The following is a 22890-nucleotide window of genomic DNA, read 5'->3' on the forward strand; positions in this document are numbered from 1 at the left end:
GACTGGGCTGGCAAGTTTGATGTCAGGTAATTAACTGACACAACCCTTTTGAACTGCAAAACATTTGATATTTACAACCCTTATTTGTACAGAGACCAAATCCTTTCAGTCCTCCGGCCCAAATCTGGCTTTCAGAACACATTTCTGAATAGATTTTAGAGTTGTTATCTAGATTTTGGTTAGATGGCTCAGTTGCCAGGGCTACAGATAATATTTCAATGTCAGGAGTACATGCTCATTATTTTCAACGTTAGGAGTACTGAAACACCTTAAGAATACATTTAGAATACTGCATGGAATTTGACAGAGTACCAGTAATCTTGCGTTTCATATGTACCACAACTTTGCTACTTAGATGTAAACAGGTCAATGAACAATAAAACAACACTTTTCTCACATAAATATGTCTGTACATAATTCCAAGACTGTACATCATTCTTGTGGCACATATCTGCCATATTTCCTAAATTACCTCCTACCGTATCGTGCATATTTTATCCATACGTACGCTTATCTGGTGCCATGGTTGGTTTGCGTATTTGGATGTAACATTACTAGCTAACAAAGCAAGTACTTTAGTCTTCATGTCTAAATACTAAAGAAATGTGCAGTGATAGTGGTGTATTACACACTCACAAGGAAGGGAAAAAATATGCTAAGTGATGGCTAGTCCTCGATATCTGTTAATGTTAAATCAAGCTGTCTCACTGAGGCCTGAATTTTTATATCATAGGTCCAAGAAAAAAAGCTAAAAAAACCAAAAAAAAAACCCAACAAGCATTGTCACTAAGGTGACATAATCCCCCCCTGCATATTATTAAATCAAACTTAAAAAGAAATAAAAGTGAAGGTCGTAGTTTAAGGTGAAGGAAAATGTCAACAAAAACACTACTCTCAAACTCTCTTGATATCATGCACAGTAGTTGTTCGAACACAAAATATTTTGAGCGTCACTTAAGACCTTGATCAGTGTATGAAACTCCTAAAAACACAGTTATGCTGACCTAGAGAATTAACTGACGGCCACCAAAATGGACTGGGCCTTGCACCTTCTCTAGATAAATCTTGGTCTTGAATATGAAGAAAATCCAGTGAACAGTTCTTGAGATATCTCACAAGACAAGGTACAACACTTAAGTCCCCTTGTGACCTTGAGTTGAAGGTCAGGGTCATCAAACCATACTGAGACCGTTCTTTCTCTAATGAACCTAGATACCAAAGATGAAAAGAATCTAATCAATGGTCCTTAAGATATTCCAATCCATACGTATGCACCTACGGATGTATGGACGGATGGAGTCTAATACTATATCCTCTGCTTCACGCTAAATGTGAGGTGGAGGATAAAAAAAACCCTCAACAAATAATCTTTATTTCTTCAGATTCAGTTTTGGGGGATTTTGGAGTCTGCAGATATGGAAACCAAGTTTTGGAAAAGTTCTGGCTGGTGGAATAAACTAGATTGACATAACTAGTGATCAACTTATTGATCCTGTAATTCAATATGAAGCACTATCCAAGGTTTTGTATTATCCTATAATCCATACCTGTGGGAGACAAGAAGAGGTCTCAGTTACTGAATACCAACCAATTAACTGATCAATATGTACCGATACCTGATTACTGGATAATTCGACAAAAGGTCATACTTGATGGAATGTGAACAAAACATATTTACCAAATAGACTAATTCAAACAGTGATAATTTTTTAATGCAAGATTACCCCCTTTTCCATTGGAGAAGTTTGTCATGCGACTGCAGAACTGAAGCTTGTAAGTATGGAGGACACATTTTGATATTCAGACATTTTTCTTGGATTTATTTTTAGTGAATTCTTGTATGACTAATTTTGTGTGACTGACAGAACTCTTTCACATTTCCTCTGTAAATTCCCTAGCATGAATAAAAATACAGAATTGTAATCATAATCATGATAATTTGAACCTTCTATCTTAAACTCTGGCATCAGCAAACATTTGGGTAAGTCATGGATCATAACCTTGTGCTTAATCGAGAAAATCTTTACTCCTACCCATGCTTCTAAGCAAAACAAAAATTAAACAAATACATATCCATAGTATTAGAAATAGTGTAATATGTTTAGTTTTTGCACTCAGCAGTATTCCAGCTACGTGGTGGCGGTCTGTACATAATAGAGCCTGGAACACACAATCAACAGCATGAAATGGGAATCGATGATGTGTCAACCACGTCAGTGAGCATGACCACCCGATCCCATTAGTTGCCTCTTACGACAAAACTGGGTTACTGAAGGCCAATATTTAAACCAGAACCTTCACTAGTAGTCATATTCCAGACGTGCATGACTGTCCTGTGTATGTTTGTTTTAGGGTGGCACAACAGACAAGAAGGCACATATCATGAGGACTTGCACTTATGGGAGGACTTATGTGCTAAAATCTCATTATGAGCATAATCAGAAGGTTATGCTGTAGAAAATATCCTTTATGTGAAATGTTTTATAGGTCTACTATTCCAACTCTGTAAACCTTCCAATTACAAGCAAAGGATCATTAATATCATAAATAGTTGCAAAATGTTGCACTCTATGTTGCACATTACATTACAGCTCATTTTTTTCATGTTTTTTTCTTAATGCGTGTAAGATATTTCACTTCATAAATAAATATCACCAAATGGTAAAATATGTCCAAATATATAAAAATACTGATTTTACCTCTGTCAATATTATAATACTGAAAGGAATTTCTGACATGTTTTATAATCAGCATTATGAACTTTTCCAAAGAGTTTTCATATTAAATAAAAAACTTTGATAAATAGTCTAAGATCTGGTTATTATCATTGAAAACATCTAAATCAGAAGTAAGTACCCATAGATAGCTTGATACTAAATAAAATGGGGTTGAGATGTACTGTACATATATTTGATAATTTAATGTTATGTATTTTTGTTTTTAAATTGAACATCAGGGCCCCGTTTCACAAAACTCTCGTAAGCCTAAGATCTCGTAACTTTTCTCGTAGCATCTGTAGCTCCTGTGTTTCAACATAGGAGGCACAATGGCTACGAGAAAACTTACGAGATCTTAGGCTTACGAGAGTTTTGTGAAACGGGGCCCAGAGCTCCAGATAAGGAGAATATTTGTGCATTTTACTCAATAAACAATCACATTTACTACATTAATAACAAATCTGGGAGTACAAGAAACCCATAAGAACCACTAAAAGCCCATTAGGTCTATAACACCTTGCATACTTTACTCAATAAACTAATCTGGATGTTGTCGAGCTCAGTCTCTACAACAGCATTAGCAAATGTTAAGCAATGCCTATATACATATATTCTTAGCTATAGTAGTGTGACATGATTTCTATGGTGAGTGTTTAAAAGTGAGAGAATTTATTGAGAAGCATTCACCTTAACCTTAAAAGTGCTAATTACCAAATACGGATAAGAAAGTCTGTGTAAAAGTACTCAATTCAATAAACTAGTGGGAGTATACAAAATGCTAGTTACTCCTAAAAATTAGCAGTTACTCATAATTAAAGAGACATGCAGACATGGGAGTAAACACCTAACTGCTTGAAAAATTATCTGTAGCTCTGGAATATTTTTACTGCTATCATAGTTGCGTTTGTTGGTTGTTTTTTTCATAAAATTGTATGGGCTGGCACCTCTGCATTCAACATAGTTTCATGTACTATAAAGGGAATCAAACCTCTTTCTGTCCAACAATGACCTGACTGACAATCAGTCATCCTGTGTCAGCGGACAAGCACATTTGATAAGTTTTCAATTCACACCACTCGTACACAAAATGTGTAAATCATACAGGGCTTCCAAAAACAATTTATCTAAGTCTATATCAGGCAGATATATGACTAAATGGATTTGGCAGATATCCTTGGAATAATTTTCTCCTTACATAATGACATGAACAAATCATTCATTATTACAGCCTGGTGCATAAGCTGTTGCTAGGTTAAACAGACATGGGCATCTGGCGTCACAATATCACTAACTGCATCTACTTAGACGTGTTAGCCAGAAGGATATTCTATTTACCTTGGCATTACTATGAACTATCTAAACTTAATACATCAGTGCACCATCCTAACATCTCCAAAAACAAATTTCACCATTCTTAATGACAAAATTGAATTAAAAAACATGAATCTTGGTAACACTTTTAGAAACCCTGCACATGATAGGATATTATTGTGCACTGGATAAGAGGACAGTGCTAGTTTATATATAGAAGCTAACAGCAAGTTTTAATAGACCCCTATTACCAGTGATTAGTATTAAGAAGTGCGTGCTAAGATGGATGCTGACTAGACAGTTGTGTCAGTACATTTGGCCATATTGCTGATGAGTTTTCATCATAGTTAATCACATGCCTCCCTTGCATATTTCAGTGTAACAGGACTCAAGATAAAAGAAAACGAATGTGAAGAAAGTTATAAAGTTTTTTTTAAGATCAAGCAATCATGGTCACCAGTAAAAGTTAAAGTTATGTGCATAGCATATTCTGAATCAGACACAGAGTTTGAAATTCAGTTTATAACAATTTTGGCAACAACAATAATTCATGTGAACATACTAGAACCAAACTTCGCAATTTGCCTAAGCCTTACCCAGGTATTGCCCTTCAGGATAACCCTAAAACTGTTCACAGCTAGTCCAAATTTCACTGTGTTCTTCTACACTGACATTCATGCACATGCTGTTTCTTTCAAACATGTACCAGACCCTTTACCATTTCATCTTCCATGTCGTTTAATATCAAACCATTCATTCAATTCTGATTATAAACCATCTTGTCAAAAGAATCCAAAGAACACACATTTGTAGTTTCAAACAGTTTTCAAGAGATGGTGAGTGATTATAGTCTGGCATCACTTTCAGCAATATTCTGGCGGGGGACACAAGAAATGGGGTTCAGAGATAGTACCCATGTGGGTAATCAAACCCTGGTCTTCAGTGTGACAAGCGAGCGCTTTAACCACTAGGCTACACCACTGCACTATACCACTGCCCCAGTTTTCGACATTCCTGACTCGTCAATATCTCATTCATAAATTACAGAGTAAAAACATTACATTATGTTTTCCTAAAAGAGATGGCACAGACTGAATCAAATCACATAGTGCTGATACAGATAATCCATGCAAGACCTAAATATATATATATACATAAATACACCCATGCAAAACATACAGAACAGCACCGACTTACACAAAGCAATCTCAGTGTTTCAGCTGATGGAAGTCTATGTTGACGAAAAGGACTTACAACAACACTGTAAGCACTAAATCACCTAGTGCAGTCGGTCTCCGAAGTGCTGCAACTTTCCACTGCAATTGTGCATCACTACAAATATGCATCTCTACCAAGAGGTACAGCAATATATAGATAAGATTGTGTTAATAAAACCATTGATTGCTATGCCTAATATATTCAAATAGGCAGAGGTGGATAGGCACAGTGCTCTAAGACCAAAAGCTGGGCTAGTGTCTAACCATAGAACACCATGATAATAGGGAATTAGTCAACGAAAATAACTATGCCGGTTAGCATTGACTAGTCACAAATATACCTGTGCATATTCCTTCTGAAAAAATGGAAACAAAATAATATACGAAATGTCTCCAAAACCATTCAAGAAAAACATGAAAAATGACCAGATGAGGAAATTGGAACTTGAAAGTTGTACAGTACAAAGAGAGGAGGCTGTTTTCATAATTTATAAACAACATGTACATTACATACAACAATACAATGAAACATGCAAACATAGAAACCCCTGGATGATTTTAAGGCCACAGTTTATATTTTTATATCAGGTTATGAATATTAAAATTTGAGCAAAATACCACTGGCAGTGAATGAATTTAACAGTGCATAAATTTTGGTGTGACTTTCTGACCAGTTGCTGAATGAGCATATAGAGATAAACCTTCACACTCTACAAAGAGAAACATTTAAAAAATATTATTAATGACTCATTGCTTTTTCTCATTAATTCTCCTCCTCTCAAAATAAATACTTCAACATCAGGTCACTGTCAAAATGTGTAACATCCTGCACATTTAACACCATTATCATCTATAGTTTCAATATTGTTAGACCAAAACCTAAACAAATGAAACATAATAATCATTTTTTTTTTTTTTTGGAAAATGAAAATGTAAAAACACTATACTGTCCAAATAAATCTCACTGGTAATTTTACTGTGATACACCCATGAAAATCATGTTGAGAGACAAAACTATGACAAAACTGTGTCAAAAACATCTGGTGAGGGATATCTACTGATTTTACCTGGCTGCAGGGCTATCATTGTTTATACAGCTGTCATAGATAGCTTTATGGTTGTGTGAACTTAATTTCATGCAAGAATTATGTTGTCAAGTTTCATATTCAAATGTATTGAATTTAAACCGCCAGTTTGCAGGAATTGTGTTTCACATACGTGAACATAGTCACTACTACCAGTGGGTTGACAGAGTCCATCTGTACAGCACTGAACCAAACATAACACATAGAGTTGGTCAAAGTCCATACATGACAGTTTCTATACACTGGAATTGACTCATGTTCTTTGAAAGACATGACAAGGATTGCTGAGACATAAAGCAAAAATGGTTTTTTTACAAAAGTTGACATGTTAAATATTACAGACTGATGTGAAGTGTAGGCGACACTGTACTTGGAAATAAAGGCCTGGGTCGTCATTCATCAGGCTTACACAGAATAAGAATAACATACAATTAAATGATCAAACATTTCAATTTCATAGCCAGCGTTTGAAATGTATTGCTGAGGCTTATAGTTTTTATTTGTCTCAGGACAGACATATGATAATTTACATTGGTTGTGACGTGTGTAATGAATTTTAAAACTGCCACTTCTGGATGCCAACTAATCTTAGCTGTAGTCTGTATGGTTTAATATGTCACAGACATATATTCATAAAATACATATAATAGTTAGAGTAACTATATCTGTTTGCTGCTTGAATTTTTTTGTTGACTTGTTGCCACAAAGAACTGCAGACTGTTACACTATTTTCCTAACAGATCCCTGATGCAAACACACATTACAAGCTGTCAAAGTAAAAGCTGTGATTGAATAATAAATGCAAGATTGTCACTTCTTTGATCTCTGACTTAAAGATGAGCAATAGTTTAGATCATGCAAACAGATACTACTTTCGTAATTAGAAACTAAATCAGGAAACACTGGCAGATTCTGTACCCTATTGGAAATTCCAACATAAATACCTATAATGGTTGTATGGTTGAAAATGTAAGAACACAAATTTGCAGGAAAGTGCTTCAGGAAGTGAAATGTGATTGGTGTAATTACAGAAAGGCTGTTTTGTGGTGCATGTTTTGCACCAAAAAGATTGGAAAATACAACAGGATAGTCCACAGCTCTGTGTGGCGACAAGTCAACAAATTGTTCATAGGGAATAGTACTAAGGTAGTCATGCATCAATCACAATTTCTCTTCCTTTGAGCCTGAGTACAACATATTTACAGAAAAATGTCTATAAGCATGTCTGAACAAATTCAAGCCTGGCATGAAATTTATTAATAGGATTTAGAGAGTTAGGAACTAGCCCTTGAGAGAAGGGAAATGAACACCTCAAAAGCCTGAAATTTACTATCTTTAATAAAGAAAACATTACCATATAATATCTTGGTAGAGATAGCAGGTTAACAAGTGCAAAATGGTCTTTCCCCAGTTTTAACCTTTCTCAGGACTTTTATTCATATTTAAGCAGCATGACCAACAAGTAGGCCTTACACACAGAGCAAATGTTCAGTGTTTCTGTCATGAAGACATTGATATTAAGATAAAGAAACACTCTATGTGTGGTATCACACCTTGAGTAAAGAATATTATGCTTGGCTGGGCTATCCTGCAACCTTGCTTTCTCTAAAAGTCATGGTTCAGTGCATCTGCATTAGTAATGGACGTTAATTAAGGAATGCATGTCATATATTCGAGCTGTTGGTATATTCTGTGGAGTATTATTTTCTGTGAAGATGAACTTTGTTAACACGCGTTCTGAGACTAGCGTGGCGGTGCAGCTTGAAGCGAACTTGCGACCATTGTGTTAAATGAATGATCAGTGAAGCGTAACGCAAGTGTTGCTCCGTATGCATGGAATTACGCTACCTATGACAGCCGACCTATGTATGACCTTGTCACAGACTGACAACACAGCGACACTGTCAATATGCCAACCTGAGCATGATCTGGGACTTGCGGCACATTCATCGTATCCAATGCACTAGTCAAATCGTCTATGTCAATGCGACCGTCTTGGTTCACATCTAGCTTTTTAAACAGTTCTTTGAGCTTTTGGCCATCGTCATCAGCTGCCTTACTGGCCTCGCTTTGCTCTTCGGACGGCATTGTTAAATTATAGCAGGTGATCACGACAGATACAGTTGACAGATTCCGTCGTCTTCTTCCATGGAACACCTCGCAGCGAATGTCATAGCTCAGCAGCAATTCGGCAGCGTGTGATTTGATTGGATAAAATTCACTCGCCGGCAATCTCGACGTTTTTTCAAACAGTTCATTTTGATGCGGGGTTACATATTTAGGAGTTGAGTTGTATAATATTGTACGATTAGGAAAGAGTTCCGTCCGTCCCCCCACCAGCTTTAAACTCTAAACCTAACCGTAAACCTTACATAAATTTTGGACTCAGTCGTTGCTGTGAGTTCTCTAGTGATAGCTGTGTTAAGTAGAGTTAATAATAATTTATTATAGTATATATCAATTGTAAAATATTATTTGGAATGAGAGAACGGGAGGATCTCTTACCTATTTACCTATGGTCCTCCGCAAAATGAAACTGTACAAGATAATAAATTGCGCCCCTCACCCCCACCACACACACATACAGACACACTACCACCACCACCACACACACATACACACAACCCTTTTCTCAATAGTGTGCCCGTCCCCTTGTCCAGGAAACTTTGTTTGTCCGCCCCTGCATATTCAACTGGCATAGATTGAAATTAATACTTCATATATATCAGTAGGAGTATTTCTACCAATGCAACATTTACGTGAAGAATTATTTTTTTAATGAAAGGGGGGCAAAAAGACATAACAACATGCAATGATGACTGAGATTCCAGGTCGAAAACAAGGACTTGTGTGGGTTTTGGAAAGCAAAGGGCGGCCATATCGAAAACAATATCCCCTCCCAAAAAGCAGACCCGTTAAAACAACCCTTGTTATGGTTGGTTGCATGCTTGATTAGGAAAAATGGTTTTACCCATCTAACTATAGTTTAGACAATCCTTTATTTCATCAGCATTTATTTAATTAATAATATTTAAAAGTAGGACAAAAATATTCATATTGGCGATTTGATAAGGATATTAATATTTTACCGAAAACCCATGGCATACACATTTTAAAGATTTATTAACTCCTATATATCACGTGATGACTGTGACCATTGAGTGGGATGCTTATGTCGGAAACTATATCACTGAACATAGCCTTATGAACAATACACTAATTGTGTAATTGTTAAACTGTCTCAAGCACACTTTGTGTAAATTATTTACATCTATCATAAACAAGATTATGAACACCTTTGTCGAAATTGAAGGTGTAATTGGTGAATACCAAAGACGGGCTTAGAAAACATGATTCAACTGTTGACAACATATTCATTCTTCACTCTATTTTCCAAATGCATATAACTTGAATAAAAGGCAGATTTCACTGTGCTTTCTCAAGAATGCTTTCGGCATGGTTAACCGAAACAAATTACTTTATATTCTTTTAAGAAACGGTATCCATGGAAACATTTCTTGTTCTTTCATATTTATGTAACAAAGTGAAATCTAACATATGTCATATTTGGGATTTCACTTTCTTAGTAAAGTACAAATTCTAGCCCGGCTAGGCGGCTGACTTTGTGCGCTGGCGATGAGGTGCCTGACTCTGAGGGTGCGGGTTCGAATTCCGGATGGGACTCAACCGAAAAAAAAGTACTAGAATTTGTACTTTACTAAGAAAGTGAAATCCCAAATATGACATATGTTGCATTTGACCACTTTCTAAATGGCATGGTGTAGTCAAAGTGAAATCTGCTATAGCTGTCGACGAAGGGAGAAAAACTACCTGATTATTTTGTTTGTTCCTCTGGTTTTAGACAAGAATGTCCACTTAGACCCTTGTTGTTCCCATTTTAATGTGTATTTTGGGAGGTCTGGGTTACAGTAGTAAACATGGAAACATCACTGGTTTTCAGAGTTCACGAGATGAGTGAGTGAGTTTAGTCTAACTCAGCTTTTAGCAACATTCCAACAATATGACGGCGGTGGGCACCAGCAACATTCCAACAATATGACGGCGGTGGACACCAGCAACATTCCAACAATATGACGGCGGTGGACACCAGCAACGTTCCAACAATATGACGGCGGTGGACACCAGCAACGTTCCAACAATATGACGGCGGTGGACACCAGCAACGTTCCAACAATATGACGGCGGTGGACACCAGCAACGTTCCAACAATATGACGGCGGTGGACACCAGCAACGTTCCAACAATATGACGGCGGTGGACACCAGCAACGTTCCAACAATATGACGGCGGTGGACACCAGCAACGTTCCAACAATGGCATCGTGTAATCAATATCGCTGCGGTGGTAACCAGGCATGGGCTTCACACATTGACCACTGGGTTTCCCTATCGCCATAGCGTATTTGGAGGTAAGTGTATGTGGAAGATGTTATGTAAATTATATTATTATTCACAGCCAGCCGTGCCCATTTTCAGTGTAAATTAAAACATTGTGTGAAGCTGACAGGCTACGGCATTAATGATTGTATAAACGGGCATACGTGTGCGTGGCATGGTCCTAGTCCGAACATTAATTTTGTCGGTTTAGTGCGACATCCCCTACACTGAAACTGACAAGTCCTAGTTTTATCCTCTATCGCCTGGCAGGGTGAAAGCAAGTTAAAATACTCTTACCATGTTTTGATTTCAGGCGATCGCAAATGGCCCTTGAGCCACTGGCGGCGGTTGGGTAGCCTGTTGGTTGAAATTTCTTCGCTTGTCCTACCGAAGACTCGAAGACCCGTACTGTCCTATTCCCTACATGGGTACAATGTGCCAAACTCATTATAAGTTGTTCACTGGTCACGAAAGGGACATGGGTTGATGAACCCTGGAAGACTGTTTATGTTGCCTGGACCCGAAGGCCGAGGGGACCATAAACAAACATTGAGGGTACATCAACCCATGGACTCAAGGGACAGGTGAACAACGTATATTATTTATGTATGGGTATCGGATCATACACTTCAGCCAGTCAATGTTCATCAAACGATTCGAATCTTGATGCTTTTCCCTCAGGTATTGTCTTAGTGAAGTCACCGCGGTGTAATTCCCCTTCTTCATATGCACAATATGTATATTAACGTTTTGAACGTTTAGTCAAAGCCATGCACTCTTCTTTCATTTTCAATGTACCCTAGTTACAAGCAAGGTGCATTTCAGTGTACCCCACTGCAAATGGCAACTTATTTGGTACACCGTGGTAGCACATCTCGAATAACATTGCATCACGCATCACGCATGAAGCATAGAAATAACCGATATTTTGAGAATGCAGATCGAAGGAAGGGAGATAACTCTAAATCTGTTTTTTCTTGTGTCGTCTGCAAAATCTAGCGATGGCTAAATATTGACAAATCGTTCAAAAGTAGTCCCTGTGAATATGTGAATATTAAGAAGGGGAATTACACAGCGGCGACTTTACTAAGACAACACCTGCAGGAAAAACAGCAAGATGACGCAACCCAAATCACTAAATGGACTTTTCCAATCAGTAAATGGACATTTCCAATCACTAAATGGACGAACGCGTCTTCTCTTTCGTCAGCCCATAAACACTGGAATTCGCTTCCCCCATGTTTCAGAAATACACTCACTAAAGACGCCTTTTAGACACCGATTAAAGCCACCCTGACACTTGCACGAACTGGAAGGCAATTTTCCGTGCCAATGAGTAAAGTCGGCGTATACTGTTGTGAAGTGTGAATAAACTGTTCGGGGCTGCGTACCATTACGCGAAGAAAAACTGGAACTGTTCAAAATTTCTGGCACACATAATCTTGCTGCTTGTGTGAACTACTCGCAAACATTGCGGGCCGGTGCGTGTCAAAGTGAGTCAAGTTCCGGTCCTAAGCGCATTGACACGCAGTGTCACGCATTGGATCACGAACTATATTAAGCGTATGTTGGAGAATGGAAGTTACAATCATTGAAGTGCTTTTGCTTTGTGGAAGTAAGCCATGGACGTGGCAGACTGCGCAAAGTTCACGCCTTCTAACTTGTCGTGAAGTGAGCGGGCGGCGGTTTGTGTAATGTCCCAAATTGTCCACGTGGTCATTATTCGAGTTCGCGCATAGTTTGCGCATGGCACGAATAGTTTGCATATGGAACGAAAATCATTTGCATTGTTACGCATTTTTGGCACACAAATCAGCGATGACTGCGCATGTACATAAAAGCGTACCGACCGCCAGTCCCCACATTCCTCAACTCAACAGCGAACCGTCAACAAAATGCCTGTCAAGAAGAAGAAAACCAGAAGGGGACCAGCAGTGGATAGAGGACTTGAAGAAGAGACCAGACATAAAATTCGAGACACAGAGAGGGACAGATAATGAAGGTGCCGAGAGGGATAAGTATATTTCTCCAGGTTCAGCGGGCAGTAACTTTCGGCTGTCGCCTTATCCCAAGGATATGGATACTCCTCTCATGACCCCCAACACTGTCCATATCTTTGACTTAATCCCTTTCACGTTCCCGTCTATATTTTGCAGGTAAATGTGTGCAGGGTTATTGAAAAGGAAGAAATGGAAACACTTTCTGCAGCTATTATGAATATGTGATAAGGATGAAAAAATGAAAATATTTTTTTTCGAAAACTGAAAATGTAAACTCGCTCGCCCATGGGCACGCCCATGGGCGAACAGCGGCCGAACAGCGGCCCATGGGCAGGCCCATGGGCGAGACTGTTTAATTTCGTCCAAAATAAACGTTTTGGATGTTGTAAATGAATGACAAAATGTTAATAAGTATCATGACTCAAATTTCAGCTCGATTTGACTTGACTCCGCTAACTGACAGTGATTTTAAAAAATCTCGCCCATGGGTGAAAAATATATTGGCCCATGGACGAGAATATTTACTTTCACTGGAAATACATGTTTTTTCCATGTTTTGCAGTTTGTAAAAAAATGAAAGTATATTTATTAGTGTCGTGACACGAAAATCAGCTTATTGTGACTTAATTCTGATAATTTAGAGCTGATTTAAAAATATCATTTGGCCCATGGGTGAGAATATTGACTTTTACTCAAATTACATCTTTTTGCATGTTTTGGGGGTTGTAAATGAGTGAAAGTATGTTCATAATACAAATTTCAACTTATTTTGACTTAATTCCGTAAATTTAGAGCGATGTTTAAAAATCTCGCCCATGGGTGAATAACATTTTGGCCCATGGGCGAGAACATTGCCTTTTACCCAAGATATATCTTTTCACGTGTTTTGGAGGATGTAAATGAATGAAAGTACATTTATGAGCATCATGACAGAAATTTCAACTCATTTGACTTAATTCCGCTAATTGAGAGCGATTTTAAAAACTCCCGCCCATGGGCGAAAAACATTTTGAAGCATATTTATAAGTATCATGACACGACATCCAACTCATTTTGACTTAATTCTGCTAATTTAGAGCGATTTAAGATCAATCTCGCCCATGGGCGAGAATATTTCCTTTTACTCCAAATACATCTTTTCCAATGTTTTGAAGGATGTAAATGAATGAAAGTGGCTTTACGAGTGTCATGACACAAAATTCAACTGATCTGAGTTAATTTTACGAATTCAGGAGGATTTTTAAAAATATACGAGAATAATTACCTTTACTCCAAATACATAGATTTTTTTTATTGTTTTAGAGGTTGTAAATGAATGAAAGTTTGTTTATAAGTATCACTCCGGTCTTAATTCGACTAACCTCGCTCGTGGACAAAAATATTTTCATTTGATTGTTTTCTTTATTTTGCAAGCATATGGTTAAAATTCAGATGAAATAATGACAAATAATTTCAGTTTAATTTAGTGAGTTTAGTTCTATGTCGCACTAAGCAATATTCCAGCAACATGGCGGCGGTTTGTAGATAATCAATTTTCGACCAGACAGTCCAGTGATCAACAGCATGACCATCGACCTACACAATCGGGAACCGATGACATGTGGCAATCAAGTTAGCGAGTCTGACCACCCGATCCCGTTAGTCGCCTCTTACGACAAGCATAGTCACCTTTTATGACAAGCATCGCTTGCTGAAGCCCTGTTCTACTCCAGATCCTCATAGGTCCTGAACGCAGAGCTATTAAATTGAAGTTATTTGTGAAAGTCCTTACTCCAGTGACACAAAGACTATGCTGGGACACATTAATAAACAGCGTTGTGAGATCTTTAAGCTGTTTTGAAATGTGTCTTGTCAACCCCACTGACATTCGCCAAAAACCACTTAAATATAGAATATATAGTCCGTGCTCCTTCGGAACAAATAAGTAATTAAGGATCCCCAACTGGGTAATTAAGTAAACAACTCAAAATACTGTCACTTTCTGCCCAGGACATCACGCGTCACCAGTCGTGAGCTAATGACCTTGTAAAACCCCTCACAAGGAAACACAAAGCACCAAAACTGCATTTCTTTCTAGGTGACACACGGTATGTTGTCAAAATATTTGTTGTGGAATACATTCTATAGTGGGCAAAACCTTACGATTGGAAAGTGTACCTACCCAGTAGTTATAAGTGTACCTACCCAGTTTAGCATGTTTCGTTTTAATATTGTGGGATCCACTTTTATTAATTCTCGTTTGCCCGTCCCAGGTTTTCTTCGACCGAGGTTTTATGGGGTATTCTCGAATTTGTCAGACCAGGAGTAATCTACAACAGTGATAGGTCACTCGCTTGCTTTCTTTACCATTTGTACCAATTAACATGTTCCTCGTCATGCTCCAGCGCACACAGCGATTTGGTTCGTTTCCAGCGCAACTTCGGCTGCGTGTAACAGTACTTCAGCCAGTTTACTGTATCAGTCGAAATCTTACAATGAATGAATGAATGAATGAATGAATAATAAGAATTAAGAGCAAGATGTATATGTGAATGAATGAAAGAAATAATAAAAGAAAGAAGTACATATGTGAATGAATGAAAGAATAAATGATACACCACGGCCATCCCTTCCTAAACATGCTAAATAATGCAAAACTATCGTTAGATCACATGTGTTAACATCAGCTAATTATAGTCTCCCTTGTCAGACATAACAATTTTCAGACAGGTTTAAACAACAAACTATCTGCTTGACTGCACAGCTGCCTGTTGACGTAGTATACCCACCTCACCTAATTTGCCTGCGTAATCTTCATCTACATCACCATAAGCAGAGAGCACAGAAGGCCGAATACCTGTAACCACTGAACCGTGGCGTCTCACTGGAACAGGCTAAGTTCCCAAGTGCGGGTGTCCTTCTCTACCTTTTCCATTAATCTTTAAAACATCTAACAAGCTCAACGCATGCAACTTTTAACTAAAATGTGATGTTAAACATGTCATAAAAGTAATTTTAGGTATTATTCAGTTGATAAATTATCAATATTTTGCTTTGATTGTGTAACTACCCACATTAGGACATTGAGACCATTCTGATTTATCGAGTAAATTGCGATTGTATGGTTTAGAGTTTGAATCTTGGCATATCTTACCGGTTTTGCTACTTTTGCACTCTACCTTTTACCTGGGGCGAGCATGTTTTGGTGGTTTTTAGTATTTCATCTATTTTTTCAGATTTATTGATTTATTTGTTTTATAACTGTAAATTTATTCTGACGGTTGACGAGGTTTGTGTAGTTATCATGTATGTTATGTAATTATATTATTGGTATGGAGTGGCATTTATATGCATGATTATGCTTGCCAATCCAGTCACGATTACTTGAAGAGATTAGTTTAAACTATAGATTAACGTATCCATACTGTTAATGTGTAATGTTTATATTGGGCTATGAGGAATACGTAAAATATTCAAGATTGATTTTACGTTTACTTTTCTATCTTTTAATAAATTTTCGCTATTTTTGCTACAGTCGAAAACATTTACCGTGACTTCGTTGTGTACAGGTCCATGGTTGTGGTCTCTAAGTATGTTAGAAATTATGTTGTTGGGACTGTTGGAACTGTTGAGCTGCAGTCTTTCAAAATTCATTTTCACGAGGTACATTCTCCCTTTTTGCTACAAAAATATTCTCACAATGAACATATAACCTTTTACAAAAAGGTGTCTTCAGGTAAAATAGGTAGGAGGAAACGCAAAGTATAGCAGCGCATTTGCCATAACTGAAGTTGTTAAAATGATAAAGAAAACTGTCATTTCCAACATTCACATTTTAAGCAATTTTATTAAGAAACTGAATAACTCATTACTAACGGAAGGGGTGAACTGTTAAAAAGTTCATTTTATTAACTAAAGTCAGTGAGTGAACTCGCTAACATCGGTTCAATTACATTGGCACACGTGTCTTATTTCGTTTCCTAAAGAAACACATTTTATTTTGTTTTTTTTTTAGAAAACCAGTGTCTAATCCCTTAAAACAGCACCGTTGTCACTACACCAAACGATTTTGACCTTGACCCAAAACAAAGGTTTAACTTACATAACTACCCCGTAGACATCATTTGCTTCAAAACGAGTTTAACACCTACGCCGAAATGCTGCTTCTATATCCATATAACTTTCTCTGTTTTTCAAATTATTTTAACCTGAACAGATATTACTTTGTCAACGACTTCATGAGAATTTTTCAAGTTCTAATCCACACACTGATTTCCACTTTTTCATCATTCTGACTTTTATCTTAATTTGTTGAGTATTTCAGCATAACTCGCAAAGACAAAACCACTGAGCGGAACGATGACGTTTTCTGTTTCCGCGTTCAGTTACGTAATTTCCGCAAAGCGCCTGCTACAATTTGCGCGTCGTGTCTCGTCCGCTGGTCTTGTGTATTGGAATAAACCAGCTGCCGCTTTCAAGTGTATTTTACTTGTCATATAGACATCTCATCCATGGATTACTCTAGTTCATTAGGTGACACCAGCTTTGAAATGAACAGGTGTTCGTGAGTGTATATGGATGAAAAAGACTGACTGCGCATGACGCGCAGCCAAATATCTCACATTCAAAGGAAATCTCGAATTAATTGTTTTACAAGGCGTCGAGCTGACCAATTGGTTTCGGTTTTGTGTATAAACCTCCTTTGCCATGTGAACTAAATACATTGTTGTTTATACTGGGGATGCATGCAGACCTTATATATGCACATGAATAATCTCGAATTTCGACCTTTCGTAAAATTCTATGTGCATTAAATTTTACTGTAAATATATATTGAAATCAATATATATACATACATGTGTGATTGAACAATCCTATTTACTAAAACAGGGATGGGGACTTTGTCCTTCTTCAAGACCTGCACATATTAGTCTGTGAAAGACAATGGCATTTATGTGCATGTTCTCTGGAAAACCTTCTCCTGCACGATATTCTTTTCAATTTAGTTATTGTGTGCATGCTGTATTTCAATTTTGAAAATGTAGTTAAAACATATTTTGATTCTCAAAGAATCTCGTTCGTTTAGCAAACAAAATATTGCTTTGATTAATACTTCACCAGTACTATACAATATTACAGAATGCACAAAACCGGATACGCAAAGCCGACAAATTATAGCATTGTGATGAAGGGTATACGGGGTTATAGGAGTCCCTGTTTATCCACCGAGCCAAATTGTCGCTGACACGGCCCCACAATCCTATACGCCCTTGTGGGGTGTGGTTTCGGAGGAGGGGGTAACGGTGGAGATGACCAAGCCAAGGAAGACACAAGTACTCCATACTCTATCATGGTCTTCCTTACTGCTTGAAGATGGACCTTTTCTCACTGTGGTCTGTGATGACTTCGGTGAACGAAAACAAAGAACTTATACACTGTGAAAACCAGAAAATAGTTGAATTCGTCAATGATTTTATCACGCAAACACAAAGCTTGTTTTTTTAACAGAAAACTAATTAACTTATCAATAACCTTCTCACAATTGTTCAGTGTTTCTACAAAGAGCTAGTCAGACACAACAAGCCGTAACTCTCTTTTTTATGTCTACTTATATGATAGATGTGTATTTGATTTAATGATATGTATGCATGTGTTATTATGTGATAGTTCATATGGATGACGACACATGCTGCATTTATATTTTGTATTATATGTTGTGTGGCTGAAGTACTGATATAAACTGTAAAGCTTGTTCACCAGTCCCAATCAGTGTTTACGAAACACACAAAAAACACAACATCTTGGAGATGTGTTGAGAAAATAGAGACATATGGAGAACAGCGATGTCATAACTGAACAGAAATCATTCCCTCTATTGGTGAAGGCCGTGTGGGATTAGTTAAACAAAGAAACCTAGTCGACCATGCCTCATAATCCTCTTACTCCGTCAATAAACAACGCACCTGGGCTGTCGAAAATTGAAATTTTGTAAATTCGATGTTTCGGCTAATATGTAAGGAGGTAACCCGACGTTAACACTATGGCGTTAACACACCGGACAAGAAGGTAAACAAAATCCGTTAACAGTACATGCTTTAATGTGGCCACTATGAACGAGGTAGACTGTCTGATCAGCACAGCTTATTATGGCAATCTCTTGTCTCTGAAGCTGGTCCTTGACACGCTGAAACTTTCTGTCTTCTTTACTGTGGCCACTGTGTTACAATATTATTACATTGCTCACAGATCCTCGATTCACGATGATGCCAACTTTCTCGATTACTGTTCGTGCGACGACTATCGTTCAGGAATTGCTTCCACAGCTCCTTCTTTCACCGATGTCTTTGTGTATGTGTTCTCCCTCGTTAATTAGAGTAGAGCCGAGTCTTCTCCTATTCTTAGGCGCAAGTTCTCCAAGGCAGTCGACACTCAAACTCCGCTGCTTCTCGACAGTCCAGTTGTGTATTCGATCAAACAGTTGACGCTCCGGGTGTGAACCAAAAGAGGATACAAACATTCGGATCGGTGGATCACAATGCTACACCTCATTTACCACAACGAATGTTTAAATCTCATTTTATGTAAATATAGCATCAAAACAAACTGAAATAATGTATTTTTATTAACATGGTACTGACTATAGTCGATTCGAATCACTGCTTTACGTTCACTTACTGCCATGGATGCTTGCTTTTCCCACGTGGCGGGGTAAAACTGATATATTCTCCCTCGAAAGGTCACATGAAGCAATCAGAAATGGACATTCTTAAATGGAGTAGGATAAATGTGCCCTCTACGTGCTTATGAACCTTGAACGCGCAGTTTCATTTCACCAGTTATGTACAAATATTGGTCTAGAATAATTTTATTTTTTCAAAACCTTTAGTCTTAAATATGTATTGATGCAAGGGCTCCATATATGTTCTTGTTCATGTCCCTCTCGTCAAGCGTCAGAATAAACTTACAGTTATCAAAGCAGACTCACTCGCTGGGCCACTAGCAGTTAAAAACACAACAAAAACAAATAAATCAATAAATCTAAACAAATAGATGAAATACTAAAACCACCAAAATATGCTCGCCCCAGGTAAGAAGGTAGTGTGCAAAAGTAGCAAAACCGGTAAGATATGCCAAGATTCAAATTCTAAACCATACAATCGTATTTTACACGATAAATCAGAATGGTCTCAATGTCCTAATGTGGGTAGTTACACAATCAAAGCAAAATAAAGTCAGAAGAATCCCCGACAATCACGGCAGCTTCTCCCCAGTCGGTTGGTTTGTGAGAGTGAGGGTACTCCCTACAAGGCTCACTCCCATTAGTGAACAGGGTGTCCTTCCATTTTATGTATTTTTTGATCGATAGGTACAGAAACTTAATTAGGTGATGTGGGTATGTCATGCTTGGTTGATTTCTCAGGATTAGGTGAATTGGGTATAGGAGAGTCCATATACTATGATCAGAGGGGATTTAACGACCGTATTGAAGTGAAAGAATGACAAAACTCAGAGATAGATTAATGAGTGTCTTTTTTATGCATTATGAAAATGGTAATGGTAAATTATCACAAAATGCCCAACACCCGTCCAGCATGTCATACATATATGCATCATAGAATGATAATTTATCAACTGAATAATACCTAAAAATTACTTTTATGACATGTTTAACATCACATTTTAGTTAAAAGTTGCATGCGTTGAGCTTGTTAGATGTTTTAAAGATTAATGGAAAAGGTAGAGAAGGACACCCGCACTTGGGAACTTAGCCTGTTCCAGTGAGACGCCACGGTTCAGTGGTTACAGGTATTCGGCCTTCTGTGCTCTCTGCTTATGGTGATGTAGATGAAGATTACGCAGGCAAATTAGGTGAGGTGGGTATACTACGTCAACAGGCAGCTGTGCAGTCAAGCAGATAGTTTGTTGTTTAAACCTGTCTGAAAATTGTTATGTCTGACAAGGGAGACTATAATTAGCTGATGTTAACACATGTGATCTAACGATAGTTTTGCATTATTTAGCATGTTTAGGAAGGGATGGCCGTGGTGTATCATTTATTCTTTCATTCATTCACATATGTACTTCTTTCTTTTATTATTTCTTTCATTCATTCACATATACATCTTGCTCTTAATTCTTATTATTCATTCATTCATTCATTCATTCATTGTAAGATTTCGACTGATACAGTAAACTGGCTGAAGTACTGTTACACGCAACATATGTCATATTTGGGATTTCACTTTCTTAGGAAAGTACAAATTCTAGTACTTTTTTTTTTTTTTTTTTTTTCGGTTGAGTCCCATCCGGGATTCGAACCCGCACCCTCAGAGTCAGGCACCTAATCGCAAAAATGAAAGTCGGACAACTGGTAGTCTAGACTGCGTACTTTGTGTACCCCTCTGATGAGTGTTACACGCAGCCGAAGTTGCGCTGGAAACGAACCAAGTCACTGTGTGCGCTGGAACATGACGAGGAACATGATAATTGGTACAAATGGTAAAGAAAGCAAGCGAGTGACCTATCACTGTTGTAGATTATTCCTGTACTGGTTTTGGTGCTTTGGAGGGGTTTTACAGGGTCATTAGCTCACGGCTGGTGACGTGTGATGTCCTGGGCAGAAAGTGACAGTATTTTGAGTTGTTTACTTAATTACCCAGTTGGGGATCCTTAATTACTTATTTGTTCCGAAGGAGCACGGACTCTATATTCTATATTTAAGTGGTTATTGGCGAATGTCAGTGGGGTTGACAAGACACATTTCAAAACAGCTTAAAGATCTCACAACGCTGATTATTAATGTGTCCCAGCATAGTCTTTGTGTCACTGGAGTAAGGACTTTCACAAATAACTTCAATTTAATAGCTCTGCGTTCAGGACCTATGAGGATCTGGAGTAGAACAGGGCTTCAGCAAGCGATGCTTGTCATAAAAGGTGACTATGCTTGTCGTAAGAGGCGACTAACGGGATCGGGTGGTCAGACTCGCTAACTTGATTGCCACATGTCATCGGTTCCCGATTGTGCAGGTCGATGGTCATGCCGTTGATCACTGGACTGTCTGGTCAAAAATTGATTATCTACAAACCGCCGCCATGTTGCTGGAATATTGCTTAGTGCGATATAGAACTAAACTCACTAAATTAAACTGAAAATATTTTTCACTATAATTTCATCCGAATTTTAACCATATGCTTGCAAAATAAAGAAAACAATCAAATGAAAATATTTTTGTCCACGAGCGAGGTTAGTCGAATTAAGACCGGAGTGATACTTATAAACAAACTTTCATTCATTTACAACCTCTAAAACAATAAAAAAAACTATGTATTTGGAGTAAAAGAAATTATTCTCGTATATTTTTAAAAATCCTCCTGAATTCGTAAAATTAACTCAGATCAGTTGAATTTTGTGTCATGACACTCGTAAAGCCACTTTCATTCATTTACATCCTTCAAAACATTGGAAAAGATGTATTTGGAGTAAAAGGAAATATTCTCGCCCATGGGCGAGATTGATCTTAAATCGCTCTAAATTAGCAGAATTAAGTCAAAATGAGTTGGATGTCGTGTCATGATACTTATAAATATGCTTCAAAATGTTTTTCGCCCATGGGCGGGAGTTTTTAAAATCGCTCTCAATTAGCGGAATTAAGTCAAATGAGTTGAAATTTCTGTCATGATGCTCATAAATGTACTGTCATTCATTTACATCCTCCAAAACACGTGAAAAGATATATCTTGGGTAAAAGGCAATGTTCTCGCCCATGGGCCAAAATGTTATTCACCCATGGGCGAGATTTTTAAACATCGCTCTAAATTAACGGAATTAAGTCAAAATAAGTTGAAATTTGTATTATGATACTTATGAACATACTTTCACTCATTTACAACCCCCAAAACATGCAAAAAGATGTAATTTGAGTAAAAGTCAATATTCTCACCCATGGGCCAAATGATATTTTTAAATCAGCTCTAAATTATCAGAATTAAGTCACAATAAGCTGATTTTCGTGTCACGACACTAATAAATATACTTTCATTTTTTTACAAACTGCAAAACATGGAAAAAACATGTATTTCCAGTGAAAGTAAATATTCTCGTCCATGGGCCAATATATTTTTCACCCATGGGCGAGATTTTTTAAAATCACTGTCAGTTAGCGGAGTCAAGTCAAATCGAGCTG

General features: G+C 37.6%; 2 protein-coding genes across 2 annotated transcripts in view; one reads left to right on the top strand and one right to left on the bottom strand.

Moving 5' to 3' along the window:
* The window catches only part of LOC137273228 (calcium-binding mitochondrial carrier protein SCaMC-2-like), a 29437-nt gene extending 20944 nt beyond the window's left edge, over positions 1 to 8493 (bottom strand). Inside the window, exons 1-2 of the mRNA XM_067805739.1 lie at positions 8248 to 8493; positions 5587 to 5601 (exon numbers count right to left, since the gene is read on the bottom strand). Coding sequence (XP_067661840.1) covers positions 5587 to 5601; positions 8248 to 8418 — 186 coding nt within the window. The 5' untranslated portion in view covers positions 8419 to 8493. The remainder of the gene's footprint in view (positions 1 to 5586; positions 5602 to 8247) is intronic.
* The window catches only part of LOC137273232 (microsomal glutathione S-transferase 1-like), a 394294-nt gene that overhangs the window by 28697 nt on the left and 342707 nt on the right, over positions 1 to 22890 (top strand). The window lies entirely within an intron of this gene.

This window comes from Haliotis asinina, chromosome 2 (assembly GCF_037392515.1).
Source record: "Haliotis asinina isolate JCU_RB_2024 chromosome 2, JCU_Hal_asi_v2, whole genome shotgun sequence".
In the NCBI taxonomy this organism is placed as follows: Eukaryota; Metazoa; Mollusca; class Gastropoda; order Lepetellida; family Haliotidae; genus Haliotis; species Haliotis asinina.